Source organism: Spermophilus citellus (genome assembly GCF_964194105.1).
Source record: "Spermophilus citellus genome assembly, chromosome: X".
NCBI lineage: Eukaryota > Metazoa > Chordata > Mammalia > Rodentia > Sciuridae > Spermophilus > Spermophilus citellus.
Window position 1 is genome coordinate 148036882 of NC_138190.1, and position 16266 is coordinate 148053147.

At 36.6% G+C, this 16266-nt stretch overlaps 1 protein-coding gene across 3 annotated transcripts in view; it reads right to left on the reverse strand.

Moving 5' to 3' along the window:
- F8 (coagulation factor VIII) overlaps window positions 1-16266 on the reverse strand; it is a 110344-nt gene that overhangs the window by 59058 nt on the left and 35020 nt on the right. For all 3 annotated transcript variants that reach the window (XR_014020144.1, XM_081278408.1, XM_081278407.1), the window contains 3 exons: window positions 14986-15195; window positions 11156-13961; window positions 1716-1869 (listed from right to left, as the gene is read on the reverse strand). Coding sequence is in view for 2 of the 3 variants with exons in the window: in XM_081278408.1 (XP_081134534.1) it covers window positions 1716-1869; window positions 11156-13961; window positions 14986-15195 (3170 nt within the window). In the remaining variant the exon portion in view is untranslated. The remainder of the gene's footprint in view (window positions 1-1715; window positions 1870-11155; window positions 13962-14985; window positions 15196-16266) is intronic.

A 16266-nucleotide genomic window follows, 5' to 3' on the forward strand; every position in this document is an offset into this window, starting at 1 on the left:
GTAAACATAAAGCCAATGAAAATGTCAAAAAGGAAGAATTTCTCAGGTTATATCAGTCTTTACATCCACAGACCTGAATCTTCCCACTGCCTCTGTGCTTTCTGAAAACTCAGTGAAGTCTTACTAATTCTAGAAGATGAAAGCTTGTGTTCACTTAATTAGCACACCTAGAGAACACTAATAATATTTGTAATTTTTTCAAAAGGGACAACCAGTTCTTAACTTGGTGTTTGTGCTTTCAGATGGGGAGGGCAAATCATTAATTAAGTTCAAAGTGAGAATGACTTTCAACTATGAATCAAGGTTCTGCATCATAAAGCCACGGAGTATTATCGTACAATAGTAAATACCTGCGACTGTTACAAAAGTAATCACTGGTACTTTTGTATTTCCTCACATGGTATGGTTATCTTGAAATATTGTTAATATTGTTAATATAATTACTAGCTCTACTAAAGTAACATCTAAGAAATTTGGTTTACTACAAAACTGGCTCTCAGAAGTGCCCTGAAGAAAGATGAATATAGTAGAGTTCCTTTATTTATCCCAGCACAGCAAGATTTACTCTGTGTCCTGAAAATCCATAATGTACAATGGCAACCTGAAATATGTAAGATCACGTGGCCAAGTATGTCTTCTTTCTGCAATATGTTGATTAAAACTTCACTAGAAAGCTCCAGATTCTGGGGCTGGGGATGTGGCTCAAGTGGTAGACGCTTGCCTAACATGAATGAGGCACTGGGTTTGATTCTCAGCACCACATAAAAAAAAATAATAAAGATATTGTGTCCACCTAAAACTAAAATATAAATATTTAAAAAAAGAAAGAAAGCTCTAGATTCTACCAAAAGAATTTTTTATATCACCCAAATCCTACAGTAGTCATTTTTCCTTAAAAATATTAATAAATATATAAGAACAATGAAAAAGGAGAATTTAATAGATAATTCATATGAAAAGGTCTTAAATTATTCATGGATTTTGATTGGACACTTACATAGTGAAAAAAGAAACAGTCTGAAACACTGATCAAAGTAAATGGCTAAGTAAACAGTGGTTCCATAAATTCATATAATAGATAATTATGTAATCATTCCTGCTTAGGAAGTGTTTTTGATGACATAAAAATGTTAATTATATGACATTTGGTAAAAAAAAAGAAGCAGAATTACATATGATATAATTTTCAATACAGAAAGAAAAACACATAGGGAAAAAACATAAAAATTAACTAAGGGGTTATTTTTCAACTTCTTTATTTTTCTGTACTTTAATTTTTTCAGTTGTTAGATTTCATCATATCTTTATTTTTATTTATGTATTTTTATGTGGTGCTAAAAATTGAACCCAGGGTCTCACACATGTGAGGAGAGCACTCTACCACAGAACTACAAATCCAGCCTTAGAGTACATTATTTTTATAATCAGAAATTGGGTGTCAACCTACTTTATATACAAACAGAGATATGAAAAATTGTGCTCTACATGTGTAATAAGAATTGTAATGCAAATAAACAAAGTACATGTATAAAGACATGAATTGGTGTGAACATACTTTATATACAAAGATATGAAAAATTGTGCTCTACATGTGTAATAAGAATTGTAATGCATTCTACTGTCGTGTATTTAAAAAAATAAAATCAATATTAAAAAAGGAAACAAAATAAATATGTGGAATTAATTTTCTTGTAATTCCACTGTCTTTAACTCACCACAATATTGTCTTCAACTTCTGCTCTTATATATGGCCCCAAGAGTCCCAAGTGTTCATTTAGTTCTCCACGGTATAAGGGTTGAGTAAAGGAGCCATCAGTAAATTCCTGGAAAACTACCTTCTTGAACTGAGGAACACTGCCACTCTGATCCCTGGAGAAAATGTAGAGGAAAAGTAGTATCCTCATGGACCAAGTAGGTAGAAATGCCTCACATACTTCTTTTCCTGTATTTTAGGTACATTTAATAGAATTGATGATGGATTGCAAGTGCAATGGGTCAGAGAGAAGAGAAAGAAGAATTATAGATAATTTGGGGGTTTCTGGTTGGGACAAATGAGTGGATGGCATGCAATTCACTGAGATGGAAAATCCTAGAGGAGGGGTTGGTTTCGGTGTACCGTTTTGGACATATGGTACATCTATGTGTATCACATTGGCAAATACATAGAGGTAAGGAGTTTACAAAAGCAATCTAGATGAAGATTGTCTATATTTAGATGGTATCCAAGTGAACTTTTAGTTTCTCCTTTTACTAGACAGCTAAATAACATTATGTTTAGTTAACTATTCCATCCTCTTGTACTACTAAGTTCCATGAAAGGAGGTAGTTTTGCCTGTTGTATTCACTACTATATTCCCAGCAGCTGGAAGAGTACCTGACACAAAGTAGTTAGTATTCAAGAATATTTTTAAATATTGAAAGAGTATAGTTTATAAACATAGTCTAAATATGAGAGCCCCAAGATCCAGTCCTTTTTTTTAAAATTAAATTGTGCAGCTTGGGTTGTGGCTCAAAGGTAAAGCACTTGCCTAGTGTGTATGGGGCACTAGGTTCAATTCTCAGCACCTCATATAAATAAATGAACAAAATAAAGGTCCATCAATGTCTAAAAATATATATTAAAAATTAAATTGTGAATTAAATCACATACATATATACACATACACACACACACACAATAAAGTGCATACAATATAAATGCTTTTCATTCAAAAGTGCAACCATTACCCAGATGAAAAACATTGCCAGGAGACTCACTCTTTGCCCATTCCAATCATAGCCTCTCCCCTCTGCACTAGATAACCAGTATTTTGATGTTGATGATAATCATTTATTTGATTTTCTTCACAATTTGCCTGTTATGTCCTCACATCTTTAAAGAATATGGTTCAGCCTTACCTGCTTTTTGAAGTGTGTAAATAGAAACACACATATATCATTTTGTTTCTTGCTTCTTTCACTCAGAATCTTAGTTGTGAGATTCATTTCCTTTGTTATATAGTATTCCATTATGTGAATTTACCCTAATCGTGGACATTTGAGTTATTTCTAAATTTTTGATGTTTACAAATACAGGTGTTTGGTTCCAGATATGAACCAAAGCAGCTACAACATTCTCATTTTAATCAACAATGTTAAGAGTTCCCTTTGCTATATTCTCACAAATATTTGATATTGACTGTATTTTGATATTTTAGGACATTCTGGTGGTTGCATAGTAGTGTGTCATTGTGGTTTTATTTTGCATTTCCCTGATCAATAAGGTTGAGAATCTTCATGAGTAGCAGTAATATGGATATCTTCTTTTATGGAGCTTCTCTCCAAGTTTTTTTTCTTTTTTTTTTCTTTTCGGCCAACTTTTGTTGTATTGGATAATCTGCTTTCTTCTTATTGATTCTGAGAATAACCCTATATAGTCTTAACATGAGTCCTTTGCCTTATACCTTGTAAACATCCAAACATTCTCTCCCATTCTGTAGCTAAACTTCTCTTTATGTTCAGAATTTTAATGTAATAAAATTTATTTTTAAAATCTTTCTTCATTAATGTTTTTTGTATCTTGATATCAAATCTTTTTTCTTCCCTACCCAGAAATTAAGAGATTCTCTTATTTTTTCTTCCTAAGATATTTATGCTTTTATCTTTCATTTCTGTACTAGTGACCCAATGTGAGTGGGCATTTTTGGTATATGTTGTGAGCAAGGTGTCAAGTTTAATGTCTTTTTTGTATGGATATTTCCCAGCATGTTATAATGGAAATAAATCAAGTGTCTATATGTATATTGTTAAAGTCTATTTTTTATTGTTTTTATTTACCTGTTTGCTTATCTCTGTGCCAATTATCAAATTGTTTTAATTACTATAGCTTTAAAATGAGTCTGAATATGTAATACAACAATTCCCATCTTGCTGGTCTTGGCAATTCTTGACCCTTTGCACTTTTGTATTAATTTTAAAAATAGTTTGTTGAGTTCTACAAAAGAAAAGACTTGTCAGGATTTTCATTCAAGTTGCACTGAATCATAGATTAGTTTGTGAATAATTTATGCTTTCAGATACCATGTTTTGAGTCCACATACATAGTATATCTCAGCATTTATTTAGGTATATTTAAGTTTCTCAGTAATTGTCATAGAAAATTATTTTTTCACCCTTATTTTATTTATTTATTTTTCTCTGGTACTGAGGATCAAACCCAGTGCCTCACATGTGGTATACTAGCACTCTACTGCTGAGCCACAAGCTTAGCCTCATAGAAAATTCTATGTAAACTTTTTGAAATACTTATTTCTAGGTATTTGTTACTATTTTATTTCATTCTGCATGTTGATTTCACTTCTGCATGTTGTTTCTCACATGACCAACACACCTTCACCTAACTTGGCTCCCAGTATGGGTTCTTCTAGAAAGTGACTATGTTGGTTTATATTCACTCTCAAGAGAGAAATCTCAAGATCAAATTAGAAAGAAACCATAACAATAAAAATCATTGGACTGGGGCTGTAGCTCAGGGGTAGAGCACTTGTCTAGCACGTGCAAGGCCCTGGGTTTGATCCTCAGCACCACATAAAAATAAATAAATAAAATAAGGGTATTGTGTCCAACTACAACTAAAAAAATAAATAAAAATATTTTCAAAAAATTATAATGGGAAAATACTTGGGAATCAACTTAATGAAACAGGTGAAAGATCTATACAATGAAAACTACAGAAACCTAAAGAGAAAAATCAAAGAAGACCTTAGAAGATGGAAAGTTCTACCTTGCTCATGGATAGGCAGAATTAATATTATTAAAGTGGCCATACTACCAAAAACAGTATATAGATTTAATGCAATTCCAATCAAATTTTCAGTGGCATTCTTCATAGAAATAGAAAAAACAATCATGAAATTCATCTGGAAAAATAAGAGACCCAGAATAGCTAAAGCCATCATTAGCAGGAAGAGTGAAGCAGGTGGTATCACTATACCAGACCTTAAACTATACTACAGAGCAATAGTAACAAAACCAGCATGGTATTGGCACCAAAACAGACTGGTAGACCAATGGTACAGAATAGAGGACACAGAGATTAACCTACAAAATTACAATTATCTTATATTAGACAAAGGCACCAAGAACATATGTTGGAGAAAAGATAGCTTCTTCAACAAATGGTGCTGGGAAAACTGGAAATCCATATGCAACAAAATGAAATTAAACCCCTATCTCTCACCATGCACAAAACTCAACTAAAAGAGGATCAAGGGCCTAGGAATTAAACCAGAGACTCTGTGTCTATTAGAAGAAAAAGTAGGCCCTAATCTTTATCACATGGGATTAGGCCCCAATTTCCTTAATAAGACTCCTATAGTGCAAGAATTAAAACCAAGAGTCAATAAATGGGATAGACTCAAAGTAAAAAAAAATTCTTATCAGCAAAAGAAACAATCTGTGACGTGAACAGAGAGCCTTCAGTTTGGGAGCAAATTTTTACCCCTCACACATCAGATAGAGCTCTAATCTCTAGGGTATATAAAGAACCCAACAAGCTAAGCAACAAAAAAAATGACCCAATCAATAAATGGACCAAGGATATAAACAGACACTTCTCAGAAGATGATATACAATCAATCAACAAATATATGAAAAAAATGTTCATCATTTCTAGCAATTAGAAAAACGCAAATCAAAACTAAGATATCACCTCACTCCAGCCACAATGGCAGCTCTTATGAAGACAAACAACAATAAGTGTTGGTGAGGATGTGGGGGAAAAGGTACACTCACACACTGCTGGTGGGACTGCTAATTGGTGCAGCCAATATGGAAAGCAGGTTGAAGATTCCTTGGAAAACTGGAAATGGAACCACTATTTGACCCAGCTATTCCTCTCTTCAGTGTGTACCCAAAGGACTTAAAAACAGCATTCTACACGGACACAGCCACATCAATGTTTATAGCAGCACAATTCACAAAAGCTAAACTGTGGAGCCAACCTAGATGCCCTTCAGTAGATGAATGGATTAAAAAAATGTGGCGTATATATACAATGGAATATTACACAGCAATAAAAGAGAATAAAATCATGGCATATGCAGGCAAATGGATGGAGTTGGAGAAGATAATGCTAAGTGAAGTTAGCCAATCTCCAAAAAAGAAATACTGAATGTTTTCTCTAATATAAGGTGACTGACTCTTAGTGGGGTAGTGAGGCAGAGCATGGGAGGAATAGACGAACTCTAGATAGGGCAGAGGGGTGGGAGGGGAAGACAGGGGGCAGGGGATTAGCAATGATGGTGGAATGTGATGGACCTCATTATCCAAAGTACATATATGAAGACAGGAACTGGTATGAACATACTTTATATACAGAGATATGAAAAGTTGTGCTCTATATGTTCATTAAGAATTGTAATGCATTCTGCTGTCATGTATTTAAAAAATAAAATCAATTAAAAATATCACAATGGAGCCTGGCATGATAGATATCCCATGCCTGTAATCCTAGTTACTCAGGAGGCTGAGGCCAAAGTATCTCAAGTTCATGGCCAGCCTTAACAATTTAGCAAAGCCCTGTCTGAAGAAAAAAAAAAGGACTGGGAATGTATTTTAGTGGTAGAATGTTTGCCTAGCATGTTTGAGCCCTGGATTCAATCTCTAGTATTGAAAAACAATTACAGTGGGACCAATTTTCTGGCTTCTTACCAGAATGGCAATCACTCAGCAAACCTGCAAGCAATGTGAGCTGTGTCAATGTGAGCTGTGTCAGAATCTAGCACAGGTGCAGAACCATCATTGATTTGGTGTGCATAAGTCAAGATAATCTGCAGCCCTATTTTGTATTTTATTTAGAGACAGGGTCTTACTGAGTTGCTTAGTGCCTCACTAAGTTGCTGAGGCTGGCTTTGAACTTGTGATCCTCCTGCCTCAGCCTCTTGAGCTAGATTACAGGAGTGTGCCTTTGCGTCCAGCAGTACTTCCATTTTTGCTGTCACCAGCCATGTTGCCACAATTAACATCTTTGCCACTCCTCCTCCTTCTCCTCATACTCCCCCTCCTACTACTCTCCACCATCACCTTCCTCTCCCTTCTCCTTCTTTGCAGCGCTTGTGATAGAACCAAAGCCTTCTTGCTTGGTAGGCAAGTGCTCTACCATTGAGCCATACCCCAGCCCTTGACAGACACATTTTTGACACTGAATCTCACGTTATCTTCAGGAAGTGTTTCACTCAAAACTTCATGATGTATTTCAACAGGTTTTTCTTCAATTATAACATTAATTGGGACAAAGGTGAGCACCTTGCTCAATTTGAGAGTACCAGTCTCCACTTAGCCCACAAGGACAGTACCAATACCACTAATTTTATAAACATCTTGAAGTGCCTAATATAAGGGCTTGTCAGTTGGATAAGTTGGTGACCAGATGCAAATCAGAGGTATGAGCAGCATGATTCCAGTGGCACTGGCATCTTTACAGGTGATTTTCCATCCCTTGAACCATTCCTGGTTCCAGCATGTTGTCATGATTTCAGTCAGAAATTGCCACAAAATACTACTGTCTTGGGTTGTATCCGATTTTCTTAAGGTAGTACTGACTTCCCTAATGATTTCTTCATATCTCTTCTGGTTGTAGTGTGGCCCAGTGTGATCTATTTTGTTAGCACTACCCAGTGTGTAAGTCAGAAGGGCATGCTCACAAATCTGTCCAATCTTGAAGATACCAGTCTCAAATTCACCAACAGCAGCAGCAACTATCAGAACAGTATGGTTAGTCTGAAAGGTTAGCATGTTTTCATGTTTTTGTTTGTTTGTTTGTGGGTTTTTTGGTACCAGGGATTGAACTCAGGGGCCCTTGACCACTGAACCACTCCCCAGCTCTATTTTGTATTTTACTTAGAGACAGGATCTCACTGGGTTGCTTAGCACCTTGCTTTTGCTGAGGCTGGCTCTGAACTCACTATCCTCCTGCCTCAGCCTCCTGAGATGCTGAGATTATAGGCATGTGCCACCTTGTCAGCCTTGTAATCATGTTTTTGATAGTCTATATGACCTGGGGTATCAATGATGGTCACATGATACTTGCTGGTCTCAAATGTCCTCAGGGAGATGTCAATGGTGATGCCATGCTCATCCTCAGCTTTCAATTGATCCAAAACCCAGGCATACTTAAAGGATCCCCTTCCCATTTCAGCACCCTCCTTCTTAATTTTTTGATGGTTCTTTGTTATCGCACCACATTTGTAGATTACATTGTCAGTAATGGTAGACTTTCTCAAATCCATTTGTTCAATGATAATGATGTTGATATGAATCTTCTTTCCCAATTTTGGCTTACATTTTGCAGTGATTTCATGATATCTGTGTTTTGGAAGCAGACATGTTGTGAAAAAGCAATCATATATACATTAATTTTTAAAATTTATCATTGTTTATATAAATAATGCTTATTTATATTTACCATATAGTTCCCCGGTCTTTGCTCTTTATTCCTTCTTGCTTCTCATATCTTGTTGGAACCACTTTTGAAGTAAGTATAACATCAGACTATTTTTTAACAAATACAACATTTTTTATACCTCCATTTTATTTATTCATTTTTATGTGGTGCTGAAGATTGAACCCAGTGTCTTGCACATGTTAGGCAAGTGCTCTACCACTGAGCTACACCGCCAGCCTATCATCAGCTATTTTTAATGAATCTTTGGTAGCAGGGAAGTTTGTTTCGGCTTGTCTGAAAATGTCCTTTTTTCAACTTCATTTGTATTTTGATGGATATAAAATTCTAGGTTAACAACTATTTCAACACATCCTAAATATCATCACCTCATTTTCTTTCTCTAAAAATTTTGTTTAGCCCATCAAAAAATTCTTAGTTCTTATTGCTCTAATCTCCATTTCAGTTGTTTCTGGTCTGATCTTTGTTACTTCCTTCTTTCTGCTATCTTTGGCTTTAATGCAGGCAAGATGGTTGCAACTTAGAGCCTATTAACTCAGGGAAAGTACCTGTTGATTCATCCTTTTAAAATCACTTCCCACACTTTTGTATGGCCATGGTAACACCTAGGGATCTTCTTTAGCGTATTGTCCTCTGTGACTGTCCATGGCTCTGGACCCTCTTCCTTTCCCTCCTCAGAGCTTACTCAACACTTCATGACACTACAAATGTTCTTCTGCAGGAACAAATAATATACCCACCAGGGCTTTGCTTTAAGTGCCTGCTCAAGCTGAATTTCTTGTTATTTAGTCTCTCTAATAAGCAAGAATTGTGTTGCCACTGTGAAGCAAAAGGTCAGTTCATTCAAATCATTTTCAATGACAGCAATTCATTCTGTAAATTTCCATGTACATTGATGGTAGTCTTATTCATACAGAAAGGAATATCTGATGGACAAGGCCTCTCCTTCTTTGTTCTTTTCTTAAGGCTATTTAATAATTTGTCCTCGTCTTCTCCCTCCATCTGCTCTACTTTTGCCAGGCAAGCATCTTTTCTCTTCTAAGTTTGGTGTCTCTCAACTGTAGTCCCAGCTATTTGGGAAGCTGAGGCAGGAGGATCACTTGAGCTCAGAAGTTTGAGAACAACCTGAGCAACATAGTTAGATCCCAACTCAAAAAAAAAAAAAAAAAGACAACAAAGAGGCACACAGAAAATAGGCCCCCAAAAGCCACCACCATATAAAGACCATGTTCCCACTCCCCACCCAGCCACCTTCCCTCTCTGTGCTGGACTGCCTGGTACTAGGGGGGCTCAGGGAAGGATGGAGGCAGCATAGTGATTAGGCCAATAGGCTTGTGAGTCTTGGGGAATGGAGTTCCTCTTCAGGGAAACACCTCCGAATCCTAGCTTGCCAGGCCAGTCTCTGATTTTATTATTTTAATAGTGTTTTATTATTACAGAAGCATATGTAGTGCTAAATATAGGTGAATAGCATCAGCATGAAGCAATGAGGGCTCACTTCAGATAGAAAGCAAGGGGAATGAGTATACAATGAGTAATGAAGAGGGGATCTCCTCTAGGACCTGTATTATCTGACTGATGTTTGCGTCTACCACCTCATCTTCCCTCCATATACCATACCTTGGATTCTTCACTATACTCAAGTCATGTTTGCCCCATTTTGTTTGGGCTGAACTCCCCAAAGAGGATTTCTCTGAGCACCACAGCTAAAGTACCCCCAGTCACTCTTTACCATATTATTCTATTCTATCTTCTGAATAGCACCATTGAAATTCCCTTATTTGTCTACTGATTTATTATCTCTTGCTCTCCCCAAGAGAGTGCAAGCTTCTACTATGCTTCACTCCAATGGCTACAATTGTACAGATACCATGTAACACTTCCTGACTGACCCTCATGTTTGTCTTCCAAATTTGTCTCTGCTTTCTCTACCTTGACCAGCCTCCTTCTGCTCCCCTAAAAATCAAGTCACCCTATTTTACCCTCTGGATCTCATACCTTGGAAAACAATCCTGCTTACATCTTCAACTTCTTTACTACATGCTTCACTTCTTCCTCCCTCCTCTCTTACACCTTTCATAAGAATAAGATTTCTTCTGCAGGGGCTGGGGATGTGGCTCAAGCGGTAGCGCGCTTGCCTGGCATGCGTGCGGCCCGGGTTCGATCCTCAGCACCACATACCAACAAAGATGTTGTGTCTGCCGAAAACTAAAAAATAAATATTAAAATTCTCTCTAAAAAAAAAAGATAGTATGGTTCCACCTATCGTTTAAAAAAAAAAGATTTCTTCTGCAGCTTATGGGTTTGAGAGATGAAGATGACTTTCTTCCCCATTGCTGCTTCTTGCCCCTGACTCCTCTATTCCTCTTGTAAACCTCTCTTAAGAGTAACAATTTCATGACATTTAAAAAATATTAGTTGGCATGAGATCTTTATTTTATTAATATGTGGTGCTAAGGTTCAAACCCAGGGCTTCACACATACTAGGCAAGTGCTCTATCACTGAGCCACAACCCCAGCCCCATGACATCTTCATTTGCCATTATCTATTCTCATTTATTCCTCAGCTTCATCTCGATTTTTTGCCACCTGGTTCTTAGGGTTCCTCTGTAAAGCAATCTCTGGTATCTCACTGCTACAAATTGGGGGTGCCTTTCTTACTATTTCAGCAGTTGTAAAGTCAAATATCACAACAGCAGGACAATGGACTCATACCTGTTTCTTAGAACATGAGAAGATCTACTCATCCCATAGTCCCAGAGCCGCTCCACTGCAGCAATAAAATAATGTCGTGTTTTCTTTTGAAAGCTGCGGGGGCCCTGGTTTTCATTCTCACCATAAATGTCAAAATCTTCCCTCTTTGTTACAAATGAGATGGTATCATCATAGTCAATGTCTTCTTGCTCTAACTGAAGAGTAGGACCCGGCAGCTTGGATGGAGTCTTTTCAGAGCTTTCCATTGCCACTTTAACAAAGGGAACTTCTCCAGGTCTATTTGTTTTATTCCCTTTGATAGGTCTTGGTGTTTTCTGAAGAAGGATATTTTCCATGACTTCAAGGTGGCCAGGAGAATCACGACTAGTTTCTCTAGTTAAAAGGTCTTTCTGATAAATGGGAAGTTTAAGAAGCAATTCAACTTTTCCAGATACTTTGGGCAAGACTGGTTTCAAGAGAACATTACTCTCATTATACTTATACATGACTGAGTTTGTGGCACTTGTCCTCATGGAGCCAACCTTTCTTTGATCTCTGATCATCTCCAAAGATAGGATGGATAAAGAAAGGTTATTTCTTTTTGCTCCTTGTAAGAAATGACTTCTTTCTTGGGCCCTAGAACTTTCTGTCCTAAAAGTATAACTGTAGGCTAGAAAATGAGAAGAATTGTCTTGAGATGGGATCTTGGTCAAATCTGTAGGTATAATTGATGGAAATGGTGATATCTTTGTAATGGGCAATGTAGAGCTATTCATCTGAGTGATGTCATAGTTCATCACAGGAAAATCTGATAAGGGAGACTGAATAATGGTTTTCTCCTGCTTTTTATTGTAGTCTATGTGCATCAAATATTTCATGTTTTTGGATGACTGGGATGAGCTGTCATTTGTAATTAGACCCTTTTCAAGTTCCGTTTCTTCTAGTGGGAGTCTGAATTCCTTTGACATCTGCTTACCATGTTGAACAATAACATTCTTCTGGCATGGATTAAGAGACATCCTTGTGGTGCTTATGTATTTCTCCATTATTTGCTTGGTTTGATTCACCAAGCCTTTCAAGTTTGTTTCCTCTTCCTCCTTACTTTTTGATAAATGGGCCATGTGAATCTCTGTTCTATTTGTTGAATCATTTACTGACCTGGCATCCTGAAGTACTGGTATATATGTCCCCTCATCTAAACTTACATTCTGCCTAGTACTCAGTAAGAAAAGGTTCTTTAGGAAATTCTTATTGCCAGTCATTGTATACCCCTGAGGCAAAACTACATTCTCTTGAATTAATGCTTCGTTCTTTTCTATATCTTCCTGAATTTTTTTTTCTTGATTGTGTGTATCATTTTCTTGTACATGAGTCAAGTTAGTAAGAAATATGGTCCTGTTTCTTGGAAAAATCATCTCTTTGAGTTCTGTGTCCTTTGTAAATTCATCTTCTGTTATTACTACTTTATTTTTCTCTGACAAGAAATTCTGATCTTTTACAGACTTTTTTGATGCTAAGGATATTAATTGCTTCAGTCCAGAATTCAAGAAGTTCTTTGCATGGGTCTTTTGCTGCCAATTTTCTGACTCTGGCAAGAATGGCATCCTAAAGAATGACATATCTGGATTTTCTGAATCTTGTAGCACAGGCCCCACCCTTTTTTGGTAACCTATTTCCATATTCTTTAATGGAGTAGTTTTATTTGACACATAATTTAGCCTCAAAACTGGATTATTTTTGTGCATTATTAGCATTTTGTCTTGGATCAAAGATGTCACTTCTCGAAGCCCAGTATTGCTTTCTAATATAGTGTCTTGCCAGACAGATGTACTATTCTCAATTAAGAACGCTGGGCTGTCAGGGTAATTTCTTCCATTCAATATTGAATTACTAGATGTCTTGTTTGCTTCTATCAAAGAAATATTAAATTTAAATAAAGCATTATCTTTGGTCAACAAAGAAGGTGTGTGAATTATTTTCTTTTTAAGTAATACTTTACTCTTCATTAATGATACATTTTTTCCCAGTGAGTTTTCTTTACTATTCATTAAATCTGCTTCCAACAACTTGGAATCATTTCTTTCACTCAAGCTCAGAGATACACCAGACCCAGTAATGGGAGATGACTTTGTACCAAATAAAATGTAACTTAACTGACTACTAAAGTAAACTGGCATATTTGGGGTTCCTAAGGAATTCGTCTTTTCAGGACCTGCTGTCAAATTTTCTGATAGATTATTTGGAGAACCCAAAACTTTTGAATTAAATTTCTTCAAATCTACTGCTACAGTTGTTCCCAAATTCTCATTTGATCCTGATTGGAGACCTGGATCAGGAGTAAATACTATGTCTTCATCATGGTGGAGCTCAGGCCTGAGGTGTACCACTTCAGATGGACCTTCATTACTGTCGGTTGCTCCAGGTGAATAATCATCAGGAATAGTCTCATATGTGGCTTTTTGAAGATCAGATAAGGATAACCCACGTGGAGTAGGACTTTGTCCCAAGAGCATCAAAAAATCACTGGAGACACTTTGTACTTTGATGATCCCTGTTCTCTCTTCTTCAAACTGAGGGTCAATCTTCTTTATGTCATTTTCTTGTATTGAGATAACTTTGAATTGCTTCCTAGGACTCAGATGCCTTAAATTTTGGGAGAAGCTTCTCGGTTGAATAACATTGTTTTCACTAGTCAGATATGTTGGAATATCTTCATATGTGTTCTCATAATAATCACCAATGTTCCTGTCACAACTAGAAACCTTCAGTAAGGCTGTCATGCCTCTGTTTCGAAAGTCTGAGTTGTGGCATCCCAGAACCCACAGACCTGGAGATGAGAAAGAATAAGACTGTGGTTACTCAGAATCCAGGTTTGAAGTAAATTCTGTATTAAGAGGTTCTCTTCCGGGGCTGGGGATGTGGCTCAAGCAGTAGCACGCTCGCCTGGCATGCGTGCGGCCCGGGTTCGATCCTCAGCACCACATACAAACAAAGATGTTGTGTCCGCCGAGAACTAAAAAATAAATATTAAAATTCTCTCTCTCTCTCTCTCTCTCTCTCTCTCTCTCTCTCTTTCTCTCTCTCTCTCTCTCACTCTCTCTTTAAAAAAAAAAAGAGGTTCTCTTCCATTTTTAGATAAATGAAAAAATATTGGTCAAGACCATTATATCACAAGTCATTGGGTTAAATTCTTGACACATGTAACAATCCAATGATGGTAGTAAAAGTGGATTTTGCATTGCTGCTATTGTGCCATACCTGTTTGTGACACAAAGGGCTATAAATAAAAATGGAATAAAATGGAGAAATGTAATTAATACAAACAATAATGAAGACTATTAATAGTCACACAAAACTCTCTGATGCTGACAGTGACTTGAGGAAGGGTTTTATATAGGTTAAATGTTATTGTCATATTACAACAGTTTCTAGAGTCAGACTTCTTGGGTTCAACTCCTAGCTCTAAAATTTACCAGTTGTATAACTTTGAGCAATGCACTTAAGCTATCTGAGCTCCAGTTTTAAAATTTGCAAATGAGGATAATGGTATCTACCCTATCATTCTATGCATTAAAATCACATATAATGCAATATGCTATAGTTTGGATGCAGTTTTCCCCCAAAGGCCCATGTGTTAGAAGCTTAGGAAGTCATACTATTGGAAAATGGTTGAACCTTTAAGAGGTGAGGCTTAATGGAAGATCCTTAGGTCACTAAGGGTATGTTCTATAAAAGATTAAGGAAATTCTATGTTATCTCTTGGCAGTTCTCAGGAGAAGGTTGCTTTTATGCCTGAGCTTGGCAATGAGGTAATCACAGCTATTGTTGAAAGGAGAATATAAATAACTAACCTGGGTTTTCCATTGACATGAAGACAGTTTCTCCTGAGAATGGGAATAGAGTAAGTGTGTCTTCATAAACCAGTTTGTGTTTGAAGGTATATCCAGAGAAGAACACAGATAAGAAGTTGGTCTGTGCTCCAACACTTAGAATGTACCAATATGCCACCTCATGCAAACAAACTGACAACTGCAAGCTATCAAAAACATAGCCATTGATACCTGCAAAGCAATGGGGAATGAGAGGTTTAGAAGTATTCTGGATTTCTTATTTTGGATTGTGTCTTCTCAGGGATTTTCCTCTATGCATGTAAATCCCTGGTATATCTATATGTCCAAATCTCCTCTTCTTACAAGATTGCCAATGAGATTAGATTAGGGCCCACTCTAATAATTTAATTTTAACTTAATAATCTTTAAAGATATTATCTCCAAATTCAGTCACATGTGAAGTACCAAGGTTAGGATTTAACAAATGAGGCTCAACTCAAAGCTAAAGGGCTAAAACTTGGAGACAAGTGGTATAGCATTAGATGACAGAAGTCACATACTGGAAGGAGAGTATAACCCACTACAAAAAATTTCAGGGTTCTCAGATAATGTCCATGTCCATTTTGTTCAGGATTTTTAGTCACATTTAGTGGAACAGATACAGTGACATGTGCTTATTCCATCTTAACCAGAACTGAAATTTCAAAAGGCATATATTTTTAATTTTAATGGATGCAACTACATTTGTTTCAAAAAGACTGTACCAGTGATCCACTAGAATACCTGTTTACCCATACAACCACTAGTAATAATGGTCTTGTAGTTTTGCCAGTGTGATAGTTATAAAGTACTATTTCTTTGGCATTCTATCTTGCCTTTCCCTAATGATAGAGAGATTTAAATTTTATCATGCTTTGACCATTTAATTTGTGTGTATATATAAACAGTACACATATGTATATATGCGACAGGCTGAGTTGTGTCCTTTCCAATTCAGATGTTTAGTCCTAAACCCAGTACCTCAGAATGTGACTGTATTTGGAAATAGGTCTTTAAATAGGCAGTTAGTTAAAATAAGATCATTAGAATGAGCCTTAATCACCTTATATGAAGAGATTAGGATACACACAGGTAGAGGGGGAAGATCACATGAGGATACAGAGAGAAGATGCTACAAGGAAAGGAGAGAGGCTAAAGAAGAAACCAAACCTGCCAACACTTTGATCTCAGACTTTCAACCTCCAGAAGTGTAAGACAATACATCTCTGTAATAATTATTATAGCAGTCCTAGAATATGAATA